At 35.7% G+C, this 17624-nt stretch overlaps 2 protein-coding genes across 2 annotated transcripts; one reads left to right on the plus strand and one right to left on the minus strand.

The window, feature by feature from the left end:
• The first annotated feature begins 398 nt into the window (after positions 1–398).
• LOC111704357 (uncharacterized) lies at positions 399–10200 on the plus strand. Its single transcript, XM_023476580.1, has 5 exons — positions 399–4006; positions 6232–6422; positions 7431–7731; positions 8336–8486; positions 9404–10200. Exons 1-5 carry the CDS (start codon positions 1003–1005, stop codon positions 9696–9698), a joined length of 3942 nt encoding a protein of 1313 aa, XP_023332348.1. The 5' UTR covers positions 399–1002; the 3' UTR covers positions 9699–10200.
• Positions 10201–11470: 1270 nt separating this feature from the next.
• On the minus strand, positions 11471–16486 carry LOC111704374 (DNA-directed RNA polymerase II subunit RPB1). Its single transcript, XM_023476602.1, has 7 exons — positions 16384–16486; positions 16059–16179; positions 15622–15793; positions 15066–15191; positions 14653–14739; positions 13511–13639; positions 11471–12866 (listed from the first exon to the last, which is right to left on the minus strand). The coding sequence occupies exons 1-7, from the start codon at positions 16434–16436 to the stop codon at positions 11542–11544; spliced, it is 2013 nt and encodes a 670-aa protein (XP_023332370.1). The 5' UTR covers positions 16437–16486; the 3' UTR covers positions 11471–11541.
• Between the last annotated feature and the right edge of the window lie 1138 nt (positions 16487–17624).

Here is a 17624-nt window from a genome sequence, read left to right on the forward strand (position 1 = left end):
ATAGAAATAAGTTAGATAGTTAGGAAGTTAGATAGTTAGAAGTTAGATAGTTTGAAGTTAGTTGGTTTGAAGTTAGTTAGTTTGAAGTTAGATATTTTGGAGTTAGTTAGAAGTTAGTTAGTTAGAAGTTAGATAGTTAGAAGTTAGATAGTTAGAAGTTAGAAGTTAGAAGTTAGATAGTTTGAAGTTAGATAGTTTGAAGTTAGTTAGTTTGAAGTTAGTTAGTTTGAAGTTAGTTATAAGTTAGATAGTTAGAAGTTAGATAGTTAGAAGTTAGATAGTTAGAAGTTAGATGAGGTGGACTATAATATGCCAACTATTGCTTGAATAGAAGAATCCTGGCTGTCTGCCAACTCTAGGTCAAATCTCTGGGACAGTTTAAATCCAGCAGTTGCATATCTTAAATAGTTACGGAGCTCAACTCTGCTCCAGGGGGATACAACAGCAGGCTCATTCTAAACCCAGGGAACATTGAGCTAAACCGAACCCTGCTAAAGGGGGAATATAGAACAATGTTTAAAATCTCGAAAAGAAAGAAGATATATTCCTGAACCTGATCCTTCTCCTTTGGGTGCTCTGCTCCGAGTTCTTATAGCTGTGGAGACGATTTTTAAAGAAAAACTGTTAAATCTTTTGTTTCATTCCGGATAGAGTTCAATCTTGCCTATAGGTTTTAAACTGAACACTCAACTTGCTCTTCAAATGCAAAACCAAGACTGATTTTTGTTTTAAAAGGCTAAACCCAATATGCTCCCAGCTCTGAAGTCCCCCTGGAGAAAACAATCCCCTGCAAATCCTAAACAGTTCACTGCCTAGTATCTGAAAACTACACTTCCCGGAGAAAGCTTTGAAGAAGGAGAGAAGAGCAAGTAATAAAAATGTGTTCAGTTGCCGTGACGGAGATAAAACAATCAGCTGTTGCTTCTGCCAGGTTGAGGTTAGCTTGTTCAGACCGGAATGTCAAACTGATTCCAGCTCTCCACAAACCCTGGATTCTACAGTATGCCACGAAAAAAATCTGGGAAATCAAAAAATAAAGGTTCCCCCGGAGTATTTATTTCTAACCTTATCTCCTCTGATAAACCTATCCCGGAGAAAGTTAAAGTTAAACCTGAACCAAGTGCTGGGGTATCCAACGACCTAGAGATATATCAAGAAGCTGTGATTTTAAGAACTGTTGTGGAACTTGCGCTTGCAAACTTACTGGTTGGAAACAAAGCTCCTGGTCTTAGACCTACCCAGAGTAAAATGGCTCTTCCGAATGAACCCTCCGGGTCTGGTTTTTCCAAGTTTATAAGTCCTGTTCAAGATCTAGGCAGATCCCTTCTTGGTTTCCTCATAGGATCCAACCAGGAACCTTCTACTCAAACTCCAGGACGGAGAACTAACCAACAGAGTAATTCTAAGCGTGATTCAATTATATCCAGCAACTCTGTGACCTTGGGCAGGCAGAGGCCTGTCGGTCATCCTGCTAATCCGTCCACACATTCAACCCCTGTGGTCGTGAGACGGATCAGAACTTCTAATTCGTTCTCTAAATCTTGTGAGTTAGATCCTGTGAAAGAGCGCAAATATGCTTCAGACAGCCATGATACTTCTGATCCCAATCCTACCAAACCTTTTGCTGCTCAGAGGAGAAAGAAGAAAAGTAGGACGGAGGATGATAAGGTTTCTCCGATAGGTTCAGTAGATATTACAACTTCGCCAGTTCAAATCCCGCCAATGAATAAACTGGTATCCAAACAAACCCCTGCACCTATTAAATCAATTTCCCCCAATCCCCCAAGTTCGACTTCCGCTAAACCCCCGATGCAAGGAGGAAATAAGAAGCGAAACAGAAGTTCCTCGAATCGGCGGAAAAAACAGGCTGCCAAGAAAAACAGAGATAAAATAAATCTAAACACTGTCGAAAATGTCTCCGGACATACTGATCCAGTTGATGCTGCAACTCTCCAGGTGTCCTTAGAAACAGAGGTTGTGCTTAGGAGAAAAGATATAAGGATGGATAATCGTGAATCTGGTATATCCCTGTTTGATCCGGCCGAGGTGTATAGTACGCCCCGGACTAGCTTATTAATCCCAGAAACTTTGCAAATTAAATCCAACCCGATAAATAATGAAGATCAGGAACATAAACCGTCGCACGTTGATGAAACTTCTCCAGAAGACTGTACCGTCTGTGTTACAGTCGGAGAACCCTGTATGGAAAACCCTGCGACAGATAGTTCAAGTAATGAAAAATCCTCTTGTGAAAATTCTGACAGCTGTAAAATCGTTTCAGAGAACTTGGATTCTCTTGTCAGTCGCTGTGAGGGTGAAGATAATTATGCATCTGTTGACAACTGTTCTAACCCTGAAATATTTGACAGCATTGCTCCTGACAACAGCTGTCTACCACCGGATAGCAAACTTGTTCTCCAGTCTGTAACGGAATCTGTGACAGCTGTCAATGACAGCTTTTCACCCGACGACAGTGGTTTTGATTGTAAAAGTCGCATAATCCCTGACATTGGCAGCTGTGAGGCCCCTGACAGCTGTGAATCCTGTGTATCGGATATCAGGCAAATAGTGGATGCAGGGCTTCCGGAGTTTCAGGACACAAATCTGCCTGTTCAGGAAACTACCAGGAGTTTCGTAACTGCTCAAACCTCATTAATCCAATCCCATCCCGGGAATGAAGGGGCCCCGGGTCAAGAGGGGGTCACACCAGGTAGTTTTGGGGACTATCAGGACACCCAGTTTGAGACAGTGTGTGTTCAACCCTACCCAGAGAAAGAAGAATCCGTCCCGCCAGAAAATACAGAATTTGAACCCGGAGCGGAAGTGTTGGATAATGAAGCATGCTGTATAGGTTTTATATCAGGGTCTGATAAGGAATCAGTTGATATTAAACCCCGGAGTAGGAATATTGAATCAGAGACTATAAAAGAAAATAGTCCTGTTGTTACTGAACTCACGTGTGTTCCTTTTTCTATATTTACTCCCCCCGCCCCTCCACCTCCACCCCCACCTGGGTTTCTTACTGAAAATATAAAGATTCCAAAGATAGTTTCAAGAGCAGAGAGAATAAAGGAACAGGAGGGTCAGCCTAGAAAGAAGAAAAGTGTCTCCAGAGAACAAGCTCTTCTTGATGAATTGTCATCTTTAGACGAATCCTTCGCTTGTTTTCTTAAAACTCAGCTTAATATTAAAACCTTCTCCAGGGAGAGAGATTCAGAGTCCGAATTAGGATCAACTTTAGATCGGAGAAAGGTTCGAAGAAAAAAGGCTGAAAGTGAGAGCTCTGAAGGAAGACCTGGATCATCCTTGGACATCAAACCCAACTCGGAGATACATCAATCTCAAGCTGAGCCCTCAGATTTATCTGTTTCAGTTCAGCCAATACTTGAAAGCGAGAAAGAGGAAAAGAATTGTTCGGTGTTAAACCAAGGTCCTTTCGAAGCAGTTGAGACAGTACCGGTAGATTCTACGGAGCTGAGTCCGGATCCCCTGTCAGGGACGGAGAGTCCTACTTCTCCTGCTCCGGCAGAAGACCTGAAACCTATGTCCGAGACAGATCCTGAGAATGATAATAAAAGTGAACCTTGTACAGATAACGATGATGTGACAAATAATAATGTAGTTGAGGAATTTCAGTGTGATGAAAGTGAGATATTGAGTAAACCTGAAAGGACGAATTCTCCGGGTTTAGTGATTGACTGTTGTCAGGACGATATGGGAGGAACACATAGTTCGGAAGAGCAAACATTATCCGATGTAACATCAGACTTTACTCCAGACTCCAAAAAGGTTCCGATCCTTTCCAAGTCTGACTCCGGCTATTCTGGTTCTAGTCCTAAATCTGCTCGAAAAAAGGACCTTTCAATTGACGACGCTTTGCGCCAGTATAATCGAAGGATTGGAGAAACAGTCCCTGTTGAACAGCTTAAGCGTCAAAGAATTCAGTCCGTTGGGACGGAATATAGTGATTATACGGATACAGATACAGAACTTTCAGATACAGAGGGTAAGACTTAGATAGGATTCAATCCAAGTACAGATTAAAAGGACCCTAAAACTAGTTCAGATGAATTCTGAAAGTTTAAATGTCATGATTTCCTAAGAAAATACTTTTATTTGACAGTTCACCTTTTCACGTATTGAAAATATCTTTGTTTTTTCATATAAACTTGTTTGCAGCTGACAAAAAGTTGGCTTATTTTGTATAGATACTAATGTATAGTTTTAATTCTATAACTCCGGGTCCTATTTCAAACCTTTACAAGGGTTCAGCTGATTTTATTTTCATCCTGCACCTGCTATTTACAGTTACACAATACATATAAAAACACATTCATACGTACATATTGATAGTATCATAAATTAAGTAGTTTTTTAATACTATCCCATTAAGTTCCCTTGCAACAATTTAATAAGTGGATTTTTTTGGTGGGGGGTTGAATGTTAAAACAGTTGAGATTAAAATACGGCGGCTTGGACATATTAGAAATAATTGCTCCATCAGACTTTTTAGTTTTTATGTTCCTTACTTTTTAATTAAATGTGTCTGAATAATCTTTCTATTAATTTCATACAGTACCATGCTTACGAAAAATGTAGTTTGTCATCTATATTCATGATTTGCGTTTTGTATTTGTTCTAGGAATTTTTTTTATGACTTCTGTCACTTTTTTGCACGAGGAAACTCGCTGATATTAATTGCAGTTGGCAACATAACTTAATTTTATTTAAGAACTCTGAAATATTCTTTTAACATCTGGACCCAACATCATTAGAAAGATTTATCATTTTTCCATTGGTATATTTCAAATGCTAAAAATTACCATTTAAATTGTCTTTCATTTTAATTAAATGTGACCCCCCCCCCCCCCCTATTGACAGAGTAGCATGACCGATTCATAGCAATACCCCTTAATCCTTTATCTGAGACAGATATTCTAGTGTTTCCATCTTTAAAAATATTCTTTATTCGGTATCCTTCTGTCTCTGCTGCATTTCTCCGCAAGTCACTTCAGAGTAATCGCAAAGAAAAATGATCAATATTTAGGTAGAAAAACATAATTAATCATAATTATTAAAACTAAATTTTTATCACTGATAAGAAAAATTAACTGAAGGTTACTTTGTTGACGGATTTTTTGTTTTAAAAATGTGGCTTTTATAGATAAGAAATATTAGTTGTACACATACCCTCATATACACAGGTGCTATTCTAATAATACTTGGCGGATAAAATATCTAAAAATATCCGTCTTGAAGTGGATTAAAACACTAAGTACTAATAGAATGTTTATGATTTTTCACAGAAACAACTCAAGAAAAAATTAACATTTTTGTATAAATTCTAGCTTACTTTCATATTTTTAGCAACAATAAGTATAAATTTTATTTAACAAGCGTTAAAAAGATAAGCGTTATCAGAAAAAGTTCGAGGGAAGATAATAACCCCCCCCCCTCACAAACCTTATTGCCTGCATAGTTGAAAGATCTAATATCCCGGAGTCAGGATATCTTTGAAGAGCAAGGTTAAAGGAAACCAATTAAAAGAACTGAAGAATTTTTCATCCTTTTAGTGAATGTATTTTAATGGAGGGGGAGGAAGTCATTTTGATATATGGTGGGTTGTATTTTTATATATAGTGGGTTGTATTTTTATATATGGTGGGTTGTATTTTAAAAAGATGTTATTTTAATACTGTTTTATTTTCTTTGTGTGAGTAATCAGTTAGATTTCAATGCAGGGGTCTGTGCATGGAGTATATTTGCAATTAGATCAATTAGTCATAAATCTTAAATTGATAAAAGCCAATCCCAATGTAGAGTTTTAGATGCAATAAGTTTTTTCTTAATGTACGGAAAGCTTTAGAGACTTTTGAAAGTGACGTATTTTTTTATCCAGTAGAACAATTTTCAGATATATCTTTTTGAAGTTAATATTATCTATTAATTTTTTTTTGAATTTCATCGAATGCTGTTAAGAATTGTTAAAAAATTCATTAAATTCATTAAATTCATTAAATTCATTAAATTCATTAAATTCATTTAATTCATTTAATTCATTTAATTCATTTAATTCATTTAATTCATTTAATTCATTTAATTCATTTAATTCATTTAATTCATTTAATTCATTTAATTCATTTAATTCATTTAATTCATTTAATTCATTTAATTCATTTAATTCATTTAATTCATTTAATTCATTAAATTCATTTACCTTTTTTCTTGCAGATGTTGCCAACAGACGGGGAGTTCGAGAAGGAAGAAGTTTTAACAGTCGACGTAGCAGTACAGACAGTTCAGAGGACGGTGCCGGCCTCAGGGATCTCCGAGGGGAGTTGAAGGAGCTGGAGGACAAGTTCAAGAAGGCCATGGTGGCCAACGCCAGCCTGGACAATGAGAAATGTCAGCTAATGTTTCAGGTGGGCAGAAATTGACTTATTCTGTGTTCAGACACAAAATGTTAAATCCAAAAAGAAAAAGAAAAGATCTGCCTTTTGAGCTAGACCCCATATATATTTTTCCGCAATTTTATTTTAGCATCTACGGTTTGTTTTACTGGGGAGTTTAAACTGTTAAAAATTAACAATTTGGGTAATTGGTTAGATAACGTAATAAATAAGAAAAATTAAAAAAAAATTACGATTCATACGAAAACGATTTTGTTTTAAAATTGTACATACTCCTCCTCCTCCAATTCCCCCCCCCCCCCCTATTAATTACCCCGGTTCTTTCATCAAAATTCGGAAAAGGTTACGATGAACTTTTGAATGACTTTTCCTTATAAACTGTTATGCTATGATTGTAAAGTTTTGAGTTCAGTTTTAAGTGTCGGATCGTTGAGTTTGAGGAAAACATATTTATGTTTAAGTTTGTTTATGCTAAAACATTTGTAAATCTAAAGCATATAACGGGGGGGGGGGGGGGTTAAAAATAACGGGGGTTTGGATGTTCACTTGACGCTTTGCCGGGAAGGCTGTTTTTGCGTAGTGTCCCAGGAATTTGGGTAGAAAGTCTATTCATGAACTGTTCAAAATGTTGTTTTGCAGTTTATTTTCAAAAAAGATTAAGTTGTTTAATGATGTTCTTAAACATTTCTTGTGTTTTGATTAAATTTGAATGATAATTGATTTCATAACATTTGATATGTGAGTTGTAACTAGAGGGTTTATGCTTAGTTTTCAGTTTACAACTATACTTTCTCATAAATGCATACAAAATTCTGTATACCCTTTTTTCTTATTTTCTACCTTATGATATCTTACTAATATATATATTTAAAAGCTTAATGGCTGGTTTTGGTCTCCTTAACTATGATGGGTTTTAGATCAAATACCATTGCATATATTTTAGCTTGATATTTGTAATTTTGTATTCATAGTAATTTGGGTTGATATTATTGGTTCATATTAAGTGTTGATATATTTCAGGTTGATCTACTAAAAGACCAGGTTGAGGAAGTAGAAGAACAAAGTTCTCTAATTTTAAAAGAACTCCGCGCTAAAACCCACGATTACGAACTATTAAAACGCGACCATGCAGAGAGCCAGCGCGCCGTCCAGCTTCTCCAGGCAGCTATGGAGGCACAGCAGAATATGCTGCAGGAGCGGGGACTGGTTCTCCTGGGTGGAGAGGAGGAAGAAGAGGAGGAGGTGGTGGGAGAGGACGAGCAAGAGAAGAGAACTAGAGCCATAGTTAGTCAGGATACAGCTAATATTCTCGCGGGGTTAGGTAAATATCAAACAGCATCTTTGTTTCATTCTCCCTCTCCCCTTCCCGTACACTGTACTGTATATAAAGTAATAATTGATGTTTGTCTGTCAGGTTTTTAGGCAAAGCTGGGTTTCCAAGCTAGTTTCTTGTTGGCTATTTATCTGAAAGCTTCTATATATAAACTTTGCATGTCTGTCTGTCTGTTTGTTTGTCTGTATCCAATAAACCTCAAAAAGGCCTAACCGAAATTTTGTGTGGTACCTCACATGACCAAAGGGAAGGTTTATGGATGATCAAAATTTTTAAAAACTAGCCTCCGACAAATTCGATTTTCATTAAATTTTGGAAAACAAAAGTTTATAAAATCCGCGAACTTTTTTGTTTTTGTTTTAAATTGAATACAAAGAGAAAATGTTCACAATTAGAATAGAAGATGGGCGCGAAGCGCCCTAAAAGTCTAGTATATTAAATACAAAAAAAAGTTATTTTTCAGAGTGTCATTCTCTTGTGAGTAACCCAGTAATACATAAAATACATTTCACACATCTATTTATTTAAACTCTTAACACTTAGTAAATCGACCTGAAACCTGAAATGTTGTGAATATTTAATATTTTTATAGGTCCAGGTCCTCTGGATGTAAGAATAAAACGGTTAGCGCGGCAGAGAGACGATGCTCAAGATTTGAATCGTCGTCTTCGTCTTGATCTGGAGGAGGAACAAAACCTGTCCTACTCTGCCAGGGGAGCAAACACACAGGAGGAGATAGAGAGGTAAATTCACAAATCAGAAAAATATTTTGGGTCCGAAAATATTTTTTTGAAATTATTGCAAAAATTAACATTAAAGAATTTTCTCTTTTCAAATTTGAAAATCTAAAATATTTAAAGATTAAAACAAAATCGGTACTGGCTGTGTCTCTTGCAATACATAATGATTTCTTGAGAGAATGTCATTTCTTATTATAAAGATAAATTGTAATAGTCATTTTGAACCTAATGTTACATGTATATATTAACGAAACATTGATTATATACTACAATTTAGACAACTTGGTTTGCCCTTCACAAGCTTTTAAATTACTGGAAAAACTTTTAAAAATTAAAATTGATCAGACAGGACTAAAAATGTCTTAATATTCAATATCTTCAGATTTTAAAGAAACGGTAAAACGATAAATGTAAACCAGATTTTAAAAACTTCTTATCTTCTTTTTCCATTTATTGTGGGACAACTGTACCTGACAGATGTTATTGTCAATTTGTGATGTGAAATAAAGTTCAAGGGGAAAAATATCAACTAAAAACTGCAAAAAAAAAATATTTTTTACTCCTAAAACCAAAATCTGAACTTTTGAAAAAAAGAAAGATTATAAAAATTTCCTCATTTCTGAATGGTTCATCAAGTTTTACTTTTAGGATAAAAATATGCGAAAAAAAATAAAACAACAAATTTGAAAATTATTTTTTGTTAAAAAGATTCAGTATAGAAATGCTGGATCCGGATCTATTTTTTTCCAGTGCGGATCCAGGATCCGGATCCGGATCCGCATCAAAATTAAATGGATCCTATGCACTGATACGTACAATACATTCATTCTTCTTAAATATTTATATTAATACAACCGTGGGAGTTTTTAACAAAGTGTAGACACTAGACAACATTTTAATTTTAAGTTTTATAATTTCAGGGAAACGAAGAAACTCTTGGACGAATATAAATTTAAAATATCTAAATGTGAGCAAGAAACTGCTACGCTTACCGCCACCGTTGCCCGCCTTGAATCACAGGTCATCCGATACAAAACCGCCTCGGAAACCGCCGAGCTATCGGAAGAAAGTTTGAAGGTTGAACGACGGAAAACTCTGCGTGAGCTGCGCGATGCGCAAATGAAGAACGAAGAACTCGAAACCGCGAATAAACACCTGGAGAAGCGTCTTGAAAAACTGAAGACTGCGAAATCAAATTTGCTTCAGCAACTCTGAAACTCGACTTACTTAGCAACACTTGTTATAAATATTATTAAGTGCCTACTTATAATTCTAACCCTGGAACAAGGGATGTTATTCTTCACACTAAACCCCTAACCAAACCATATTAAACCATTGTCTTTAGTCGGATATATATAGCCTTGTGATATAGTTTCCAGCACGTGTTACAAACACGTTTATGGGAGATTTCATGGATTTATGTCGAAATCTACAATTCTTAAAAAATCCTGTTGCGGTTAAAAAATATAATTTTAGGATTTATCTGAACATTAAGAATGTCAATTTTCTTCCAAGTTTGTGAGTTTATCTTCACTTTTAATCTATTAAAAGATTGAACCCTGTAAGTCTGGTGTATACTACTATAATGTTTAGACCAAATAGTTTCACAGGAAAAAATATGTACTTTGTATTTATGATGTAACTTGAAAAAATGCAAAAAACAAAACAAATATTTTATTACTTTTTATTTTGTGTAAATATAGGCATATATTTGTGAGCTGTAGATTGTTTAAAGGTTCAAAAATTGTTGAATTTAAATCAATAAATGTTATACAATATTCAATTTTAGGCTTCGTTTTGGGAGTGGGGGGGGGGATCTCGGGATTTTTTTAATATTTTTTAATATTTTTTGATATTAATTAGATAAAGATGGGAATTAAATGACCATTCTAAAACAATATTATTTCTTTGAACATTTTTGAAAATATTAGCGCTATAATTTGTATAATTTCATAGTTGGAAGGGAAGGAATATTGGAAGGGATACTTAATATTTATTAAATCAAAAAGTTCAAAGGAATGGTTTGTTGGCTTACAAATGTTGAAATGTTTAAAGCGAGGCAAGTTTAGTTTGATTTTATGAAGTTTTGCATAAGTTTGAAATTTTGTAGATTCTCTCATTTGACCTGCTAAGAACTTAAATGAACCTTTTATTTTAAATGTCCGCATCCGCGACAGAACTAGTTTGTAAAGTAAAATAAAATTATGACCGTAAACGACATTGCAAACTTGCACCAGTGCTTCCAATTTACAACGGTTTCCTTTAAACCTTTGACGAATCTTTGAGAAATCTGTTTGTTTATCTTTCAAATAGTGTTTGAATTGCGGTAATAATAGTAGGCAGGTACATTTAGAAAATCCTTTGACGAGGCGTTTTCGAAAGTAATTGTTTAAATAGGAAATTATGAACACTTCTAAAATTGTGATCATGTAAAAATTAGTAAATAAGATTTAAGCTCTGGAAGATCTGGAATGGACAAGATTGGATTAAACAATATATCCCCAATCAGACGGGTAATGTTACTTTGGTCCTACGGCATCTCCGTCCTACGATACTTCGGACCTACTGCAACATCAAACGGTCACGGATATGGTCGGCAGCTTCCTAGTCCTGCAGCTTATCATGGCTCACAGCTGGCTATCCAAAAATGTACAAAGCATACCTTTGGCCCTATATCAGACTAAAAATGGCCGAGCCAAAGTCATTTTTTCTGTCTTAAAATATAGATTCTTCTTTTTTACGATCGTATTTTCTCTAGCAAAAATCCGCAAGTCCCGTTTACAGAGAACCTCATTTGAAAATAATCAATTGAGAAAAAAGTGTTACACTTTTTTCTCACTTCAGTCAAAAGTTTAAAGGATTGTTATATGATGGTAAATAAGACTTTGTAATGCTTTAGACAGAGGTTTACTTAAAAATTACGTTTAAAGGACTGTATATGCTATATTTGATTCTCGTTCTTAAATTGTTATGTCAAAAAACTAACATTTACAATAATATAATATATTTAATAACTAGTCGTTCACAATTTAGGTCAAAAAAATTTAACATATTCACATCAAAATTTAGAATTTCCAACTATTAGTTGTTGTAGTCGAGATCTTAGTGATTGTAGGAGAAGGTTTATTTGATTCTCCTGGGACGGATTAACTCCAAAACTCTCGACTGATCCAGGTTGAAGATCTGTAGATCCTGCTCCACCAACAGTAGGTCCCTTGATGTTGTTATATGTGACGTATATAGGCTGAGGACCTATTATCTGAACCGATGGACTAACTAAACCTTGTGGAGGACGAGTTATACAATGGACAGGACGAGGTGTGGTTTGGGTAACCGGACGAACACATCTAACATAGGAAGTAGAAGAGCAGGTAGATTGAACTCCGAACTTTTCGAAATGAATAGATTTAGTACCGAATATCTCTTGACATAAAGAGATTGGAAGACATGGTAGTTCAATGTGATTTGTATGTGGGGGATGTGTTGAGGTTAGAGTAGGACGGGTTGGAGCTGGAGTAGGACGGGTTGGAGCTGGAGTAGGACGGGTTGGAGCTGGAGTAGGACGGGTAGGGGCTGGAGTAGGGAGGGTAGTAGTTGGAGTAGGGTGTATAGGGGCTGGAGTAGGACGGGTAGGACCTGGAGTAGGACGGGTAGGACCTGGAGTAGGGCGGGTAGGACCTGGAGTAGGACGTGTAGGAGCCAAAGTAGGACGTGTCGGAGAAGGAGTGGGTGTGGTTTGAATATTTGAACGAATGCACCTTACTGACGATACAGATGGACAGGGAGCTTGAAATCCATAAAGGATAAAATGTATCCCTTGAGTTCCAAATACTTCGGCACATTGAGATGATGGAACACATGGCAGTTCTACATAATTTGCAGGTGGAGCAGGACGAGTTGGTGCTTCAGTAGGACGTGTAGTAGTAGGCGTCGGACGAGTAGGAGATGGTGAGGGAGTAGTAAGTGATGCATCCACAATATCTGATAGAACGGGACGGTAAGAGATGCATCGAACCAGGTTAGGTTTGGAACAGGGTGGCTGAACTCCAAAATCAGAAAAATGGGATTCTTTGGTTCCAAATATTTCAGAGCAAGAGGAGAAGGGAAGACATGGAAGGATGAAGCTAGAACCAGGGGGTGAAGCTTGTGTAGTTGGTTGAGGGGCAGGAGGACGGAAAAATGGAGGAAGGGTTGGGGGACGAATGACCGGCACAGAGGTGGGAGGACGAATTACAGGAGAGGGTGTTGGCGGACGAATAACAGGAGAAGTAGGACTAGTTGATGGAGGACGGGTTGGAAAAGGAACCGGGATGAATGTAACAGGAGCTGATGGAGTTTGAGTAGTTTGCTCCGAGGTGCTTCTAACAATACACAGAACATTTCCTAAATATTTAAAGTATACTGTTAACCTTATGTTTAAAGGAATTTTCTATGGTACCCTTTAAACTGCTTTAAACTCTTGTCCGATAAAGGATGAATAAAATGCTAAATTTATGGTTTTCAATTGTGGTATCTTTGTAAAAGTGACATGTGGAAATCAAGGAATCTAGGAAATTGTAAGAATTCCACACTTTCTAAGATAAAAACAATGATATCTTCCACAGAGTTACTCAGTTAAAAGGTACAGTTGTTAATAGGACATGGAGAGTAACTTGAAATTTCATTTCAGTCCTTAAGTCGTTCATATGTGTGTGTGTGTGTGTGTGTGTGTGTGTGTGTGTGTATATATATATATACACACACACACACATATGAACGACTTAAGGACTGAAATTAAATATATATATATATATATACTTGTCTGTTTTTTGTAACCGATAAACGTCAGAACAGATCGAGCGCCCAAATTTGTGTGGGACCTCAAATGATCCCGGGAAAGGTTTATGGTTGGTAAGACATGAAAAAATTTGCCTTAAAAATTCGTTTTATTATAATCCACGAAAAAAAAGACAACAGAGCAACAAATAAAAGTTAAAGATTGGCGCTGGAAGCCTAGAGCGTTAAATATTTTTCCAATATTAACCTACCGGAGCTTGCAAAGCATTTTGCCTCTGAAGGACTTATGAAACCATACTTGATGAAATGAGAAGGATCCGTCCCGTAGATATCATCCAAGGGACATGAGCTGGCAGGTACACACTTAACCAGGTTTCCTCCTGGAATAATATATTAAATATAATGCAGAGCGTATTTATTTAGCACTTAAAGAGATTTAACTTCAATATAATGTTTCATCTGAAACCCTAGGTAGCTTATCCCTTAGAATAACTGTAAAAGTTTGATTTAAAACCGGCCCTAGGAGGCTGATCCCTCAGAATATCTGTTGACTCAGAATGAGTCTTCCATCGAATGACAAGGTTACGGGGCACAGAAATCGCACAAATTGACTAATGGGCGCGGGCAACGCCGGGTACTTTTGTTAGTTCTTCATTAAATGACGTTAAAAGAATACAGATTAAAATAAATTTTAGCGTGGGATTTCAGTGAAACCCAAGTTATTAAATAAACTATTCGCATCTTTGTCGGTATTTCCGCACAGTTCTTCCCACACAAAATATCGCACTACAGGAGAACTTGTGCAAATATAATCAGGAAACTATTAAACTAGATTTTATGTTGTTATTAAATAAAATTTAACTGATCAAATTTATAGAATTTTACAATTAAATAAGTTAATTAAATAAATTCATAATATTATTTTTTTCTAGTGGTTTTAATTGTTGTTTCTTGAAAATGGGATTTGGAAAATGGATTGTATCTTTAAGATGAGTTTGGGAGAATGAGGATTGTATCTTGAAGATGGTATTTGAAAACTCAATAGTATATATCTCTAAGATGAGTTTGGGAGAATGAGGATTGTATCTTGAAGATGGGATTTGTAAACTCAATTGTATCTTTAAGATGAGTTTGGGAGAATGAGGATTGTATCTTGAAGATGGGATTTGAAAACTCAATTGTATCTTTAAGATGAGTTTGGGAGAATGAGGATTGTATCTTGAAGATGGGATTGAGGAGGTAAATTGTATCTTGAAGATGGGATTAGTAAAGGATTGCACTTTTAAGATGGGATTGAGGAAACGAATTGTATCTTGAGGGTGGGATTTGGATGAGGATCGTACCTCAAAGCGGGATTGGAATTAAGAAGTGGATTCTAGAAATAAAACCTTAACTTGGATTAATGGTACAGTAGCTTCTGTAGTTTGAGCTGAGGCGGGTTCAGTTCCAAAATTTCCTTTCACAACACACAGTACATTTCCTAAAATTCATTCAAATCGAAGATTAATATCAAAAATATTTATTTAATATTCTAGACAAATCCTAGAGAAAGGAAGGAAAAAATACAGTTCCGAGATATCTCAAAAAACTGTTTAATAAGCCTTTCACATGAAAAAATAAAGATAATCTCTTTTTATATTTTATCTCCCAAAGATTATATTTAAAAGGATATATCAATATCATTATATGCGATTCACATCGCTATAAACCTAGAACGCGCCCTTTCTAGAAAGATGCTTAAAAAACATTCGATTAAAATCCCGTACGTTCTTTCAATTTCATAAACCTTGTGTTTTGTATAATTACCGGAACTCGTAAAACATTTCCTCTGAGAAGGACTGATGAAACCATATTTAACAAAATGAGAAGGATTCGTCCCGTAGATATCTTCTTGTGGACAGGAGCTCACCGGAACACACTTCACTTCATTTACTGGAACAAATATAACATGTACAGGCTTGTTTATCGATTTACAAATTATATGGTTAAACTTTAAACATTTTTCTTGTATTTAGGACTATGAATATCACAAGATATGATAGCCAAAGTTTGAAATATCAAAGGTTTACAAATCAAATATAGGTGGAGAAAGTAAAAGGACCAGAAAACTAGAATTTGAGATAAGTGTTTAGTCTCATTAAAAGAAAAGACTTAGATAGACTCCTCCGATCTTTTGGATCGATCCACTTCACCCCCACCNCTCCACTGTTATACTAATCCAGACTAGATTAGTTTAGATTAGATAGAAAAATACAAGGCACCATCACTCTCTACTAAAGACTACTATATATCTTCTATCAGTGTACTGCAGAACGCGCCGAAAGCTTATAGTTGAGAGTGCCATTGATTAGAAATGTCCAACCTTTCTGTTCCTGAGCTCCAGGTGGTGGTAGAAGCAGATGCCTTCCTTCCTCTACCCTTGAGTCAAACCGTCCCGACCTGGCTCTATCTGCGGCTAGGATCAGCATTATCGCATGAAACATTGAGTCCTTCGAACAACATCGAACCCTGTATTGCGGACAGACAGGAAGAGCCTAAACACAAAATACGTCCTAATTAGAAAAAATCAAATTAACTTAACCACATATTTAAAACCTGATGTTTAATGAAAGATCCCAAAGAACTTGAATTCTATTTTTTAAAAGTGACTTCAGAATTTTCAGCTTTGTATTTTCATCTTTTATTTTAGTTTTAAAATGTACAGCTATTTAAATATATTTTATCAAGATTATAATTGCAAATTCAAGAAAAGATGGTCTTTATAATTGCTGTTCCCTAAGCTAATGGTAAAAACTGTACCCTGAGTATAGAAGTGTATTCCGATGGGCCCCCGTCATCTCCAAATATCTCCGAGCATTGAGATCTCTGTGTACAGGGACAATACAAGTCCAGGATACCCTCAACAGTCTGACAATTTGTTCTACCAGCAAATTCTTTATTTTTAAATAAAGAAATATTAATTAAATATATAAAAACTCAAGAAATTTTCAATTTTTAGTTCTTATATGATTTTATAAGATTGTTATAAGATTTTGATAAAAAAGTTCGAGTTTAACTCAAATCGGTTTAAAAATCCTGGCTTGTTGAATTGCTAATGAATCAAATGAAAGAAAGAATTTAATTCCTGTAGCAATAAATTAGAATTATTGTGAGAGCAATCTTTAACGATCTTGTCATGGTCAATAATAACTTAAACTGATTGCAAGGAATCTTATGTACATGCGTACTGCACGGTACGGTACATGTGTACACAGAAGTACAATAGGGGTTAAACATATGGAGTTATGAAGGAGAATTCAGCAAAGGAAGGAATCACATACTAGACATTTCTGGAAGGGATCACATACTAGATATTTCTGGAAGGGATCATACTGCAGAGAACAGTAATAATTTATAACACTGACACAAAAAAGAAATGTAAAAATATGCAGGAATCTGGCCTTTGGATTATTTCTTTGGGATTAGCCTTAGGTTCCAGCATAAATACACAGAGAGCTGCTGAGAATCTTTTCGGACGATTTTCACAAATTCTCGAATCGATTCGAATTAAAACGGATGTATCTATATTCCTCGAATTGCAGTTAGTCAAACACCCTCCAAAACTTAAAAAGGAAAAAAATAGTATTTAAAATAACTGTGATTACAATTTAAGTGAACAATGTTCTCCAAAACGGAAATTGCTGAGAAAAATGTAATTTCAGACATTGCGCGTTTTATGTTAACCGGCCTTTTCCTTCAGAATATCCCAATAAATCATGGGACGTTTATGAGACGCATTTGTTGTTTTTCACTTTCTAACTGAGCTTGACCTTGATTTTACATTAGAAGGTTGTCCTCTTTAACATCTTGTCGTACCTTCCTTTTATCGGAAAAAGTTATTTAAAATCGCCTTCATTAAGTCTAAAGAAGACTAGAATTTTCGAAAATAAACCTTTTTTACTGGATTACAGCAAAACCTGTGTTAAAGAAAAGGACGTGTAGTCTGCGTGTAGATGCACGACGTTTTAAAAATGTCACTTATTTTCCATATATTTTGGGCCACCCTTTGATACATGTACGTAAGATTAACTGCTGCTGAAAACTTAAAATTTTACTTAAAGAGTGAGTGCAATGTTCAGAGGCCGAATTTAAAGAATTTGAGTCGCTGCTTAAATTTAAGTCGCGGCTCAAATATGGTTGGTTCCCCATTTTAAATCGTATTCATTATTTCAAGATTTAAGCCGGCGCTCAATTGAAACCGGTTTTGGCGGATTTCTGACACGGCTCAAATTCATTAAATTCGAACACAGGACTTTTGAATATATTCTTATAAAAGCTGAACTACGATGTTTATTAAAACAGTTTATTGGTATAAGATTATATATA

Source organism: Eurytemora carolleeae, unplaced genomic scaffold (assembly GCF_000591075.1).
Source record: "Eurytemora carolleeae unplaced genomic scaffold, Eaff_2.0 scaffold131, whole genome shotgun sequence".
Classification (NCBI taxonomy): domain Eukaryota; kingdom Metazoa; phylum Arthropoda; class Copepoda; order Calanoida; family Temoridae; genus Eurytemora; species Eurytemora carolleeae.

Coding starts and splice junctions, on each gene's coding strand:
- LOC111704357 (XM_023476580.1), top strand. CDS start 1,003: ATGCCACGAAAAAAATCTGGGAAATCAAAAAATAAAGGTTCCCCCGGA. Junction 7,732..8,335: donor TAATATTCTCGCGGGGTTAG/GTAAATATCAAA, acceptor ATATTTTTATAG/GTCCAGGTCCTCTGGATGTA. Junction 8,487..9,403: donor ACACAGGAGGAGATAGAGAG/GTAAATTCACAA, acceptor TTATAATTTCAG/GGAAACGAAGAAACTCTTGG.
- LOC111704374 (XM_023476602.1), bottom strand. CDS start 16,436: ATGACAAGATCGTTAAAGATTGCTCTCACAATAATTCTAATTTATTGC. Junction 15,794..16,058: donor AATACACTTCTATACTCAGG/GTACAGTTTTTA, acceptor TTTTGTGTTTAG/GCTCTTCCTGTCTGTCCGCA. Junction 14,740..15,065: donor GAAATGTTTTACGAGTTCCG/GTAATTATACAA, acceptor AATGAATTTTAG/GAAATGTACTGTGTGTTGTG.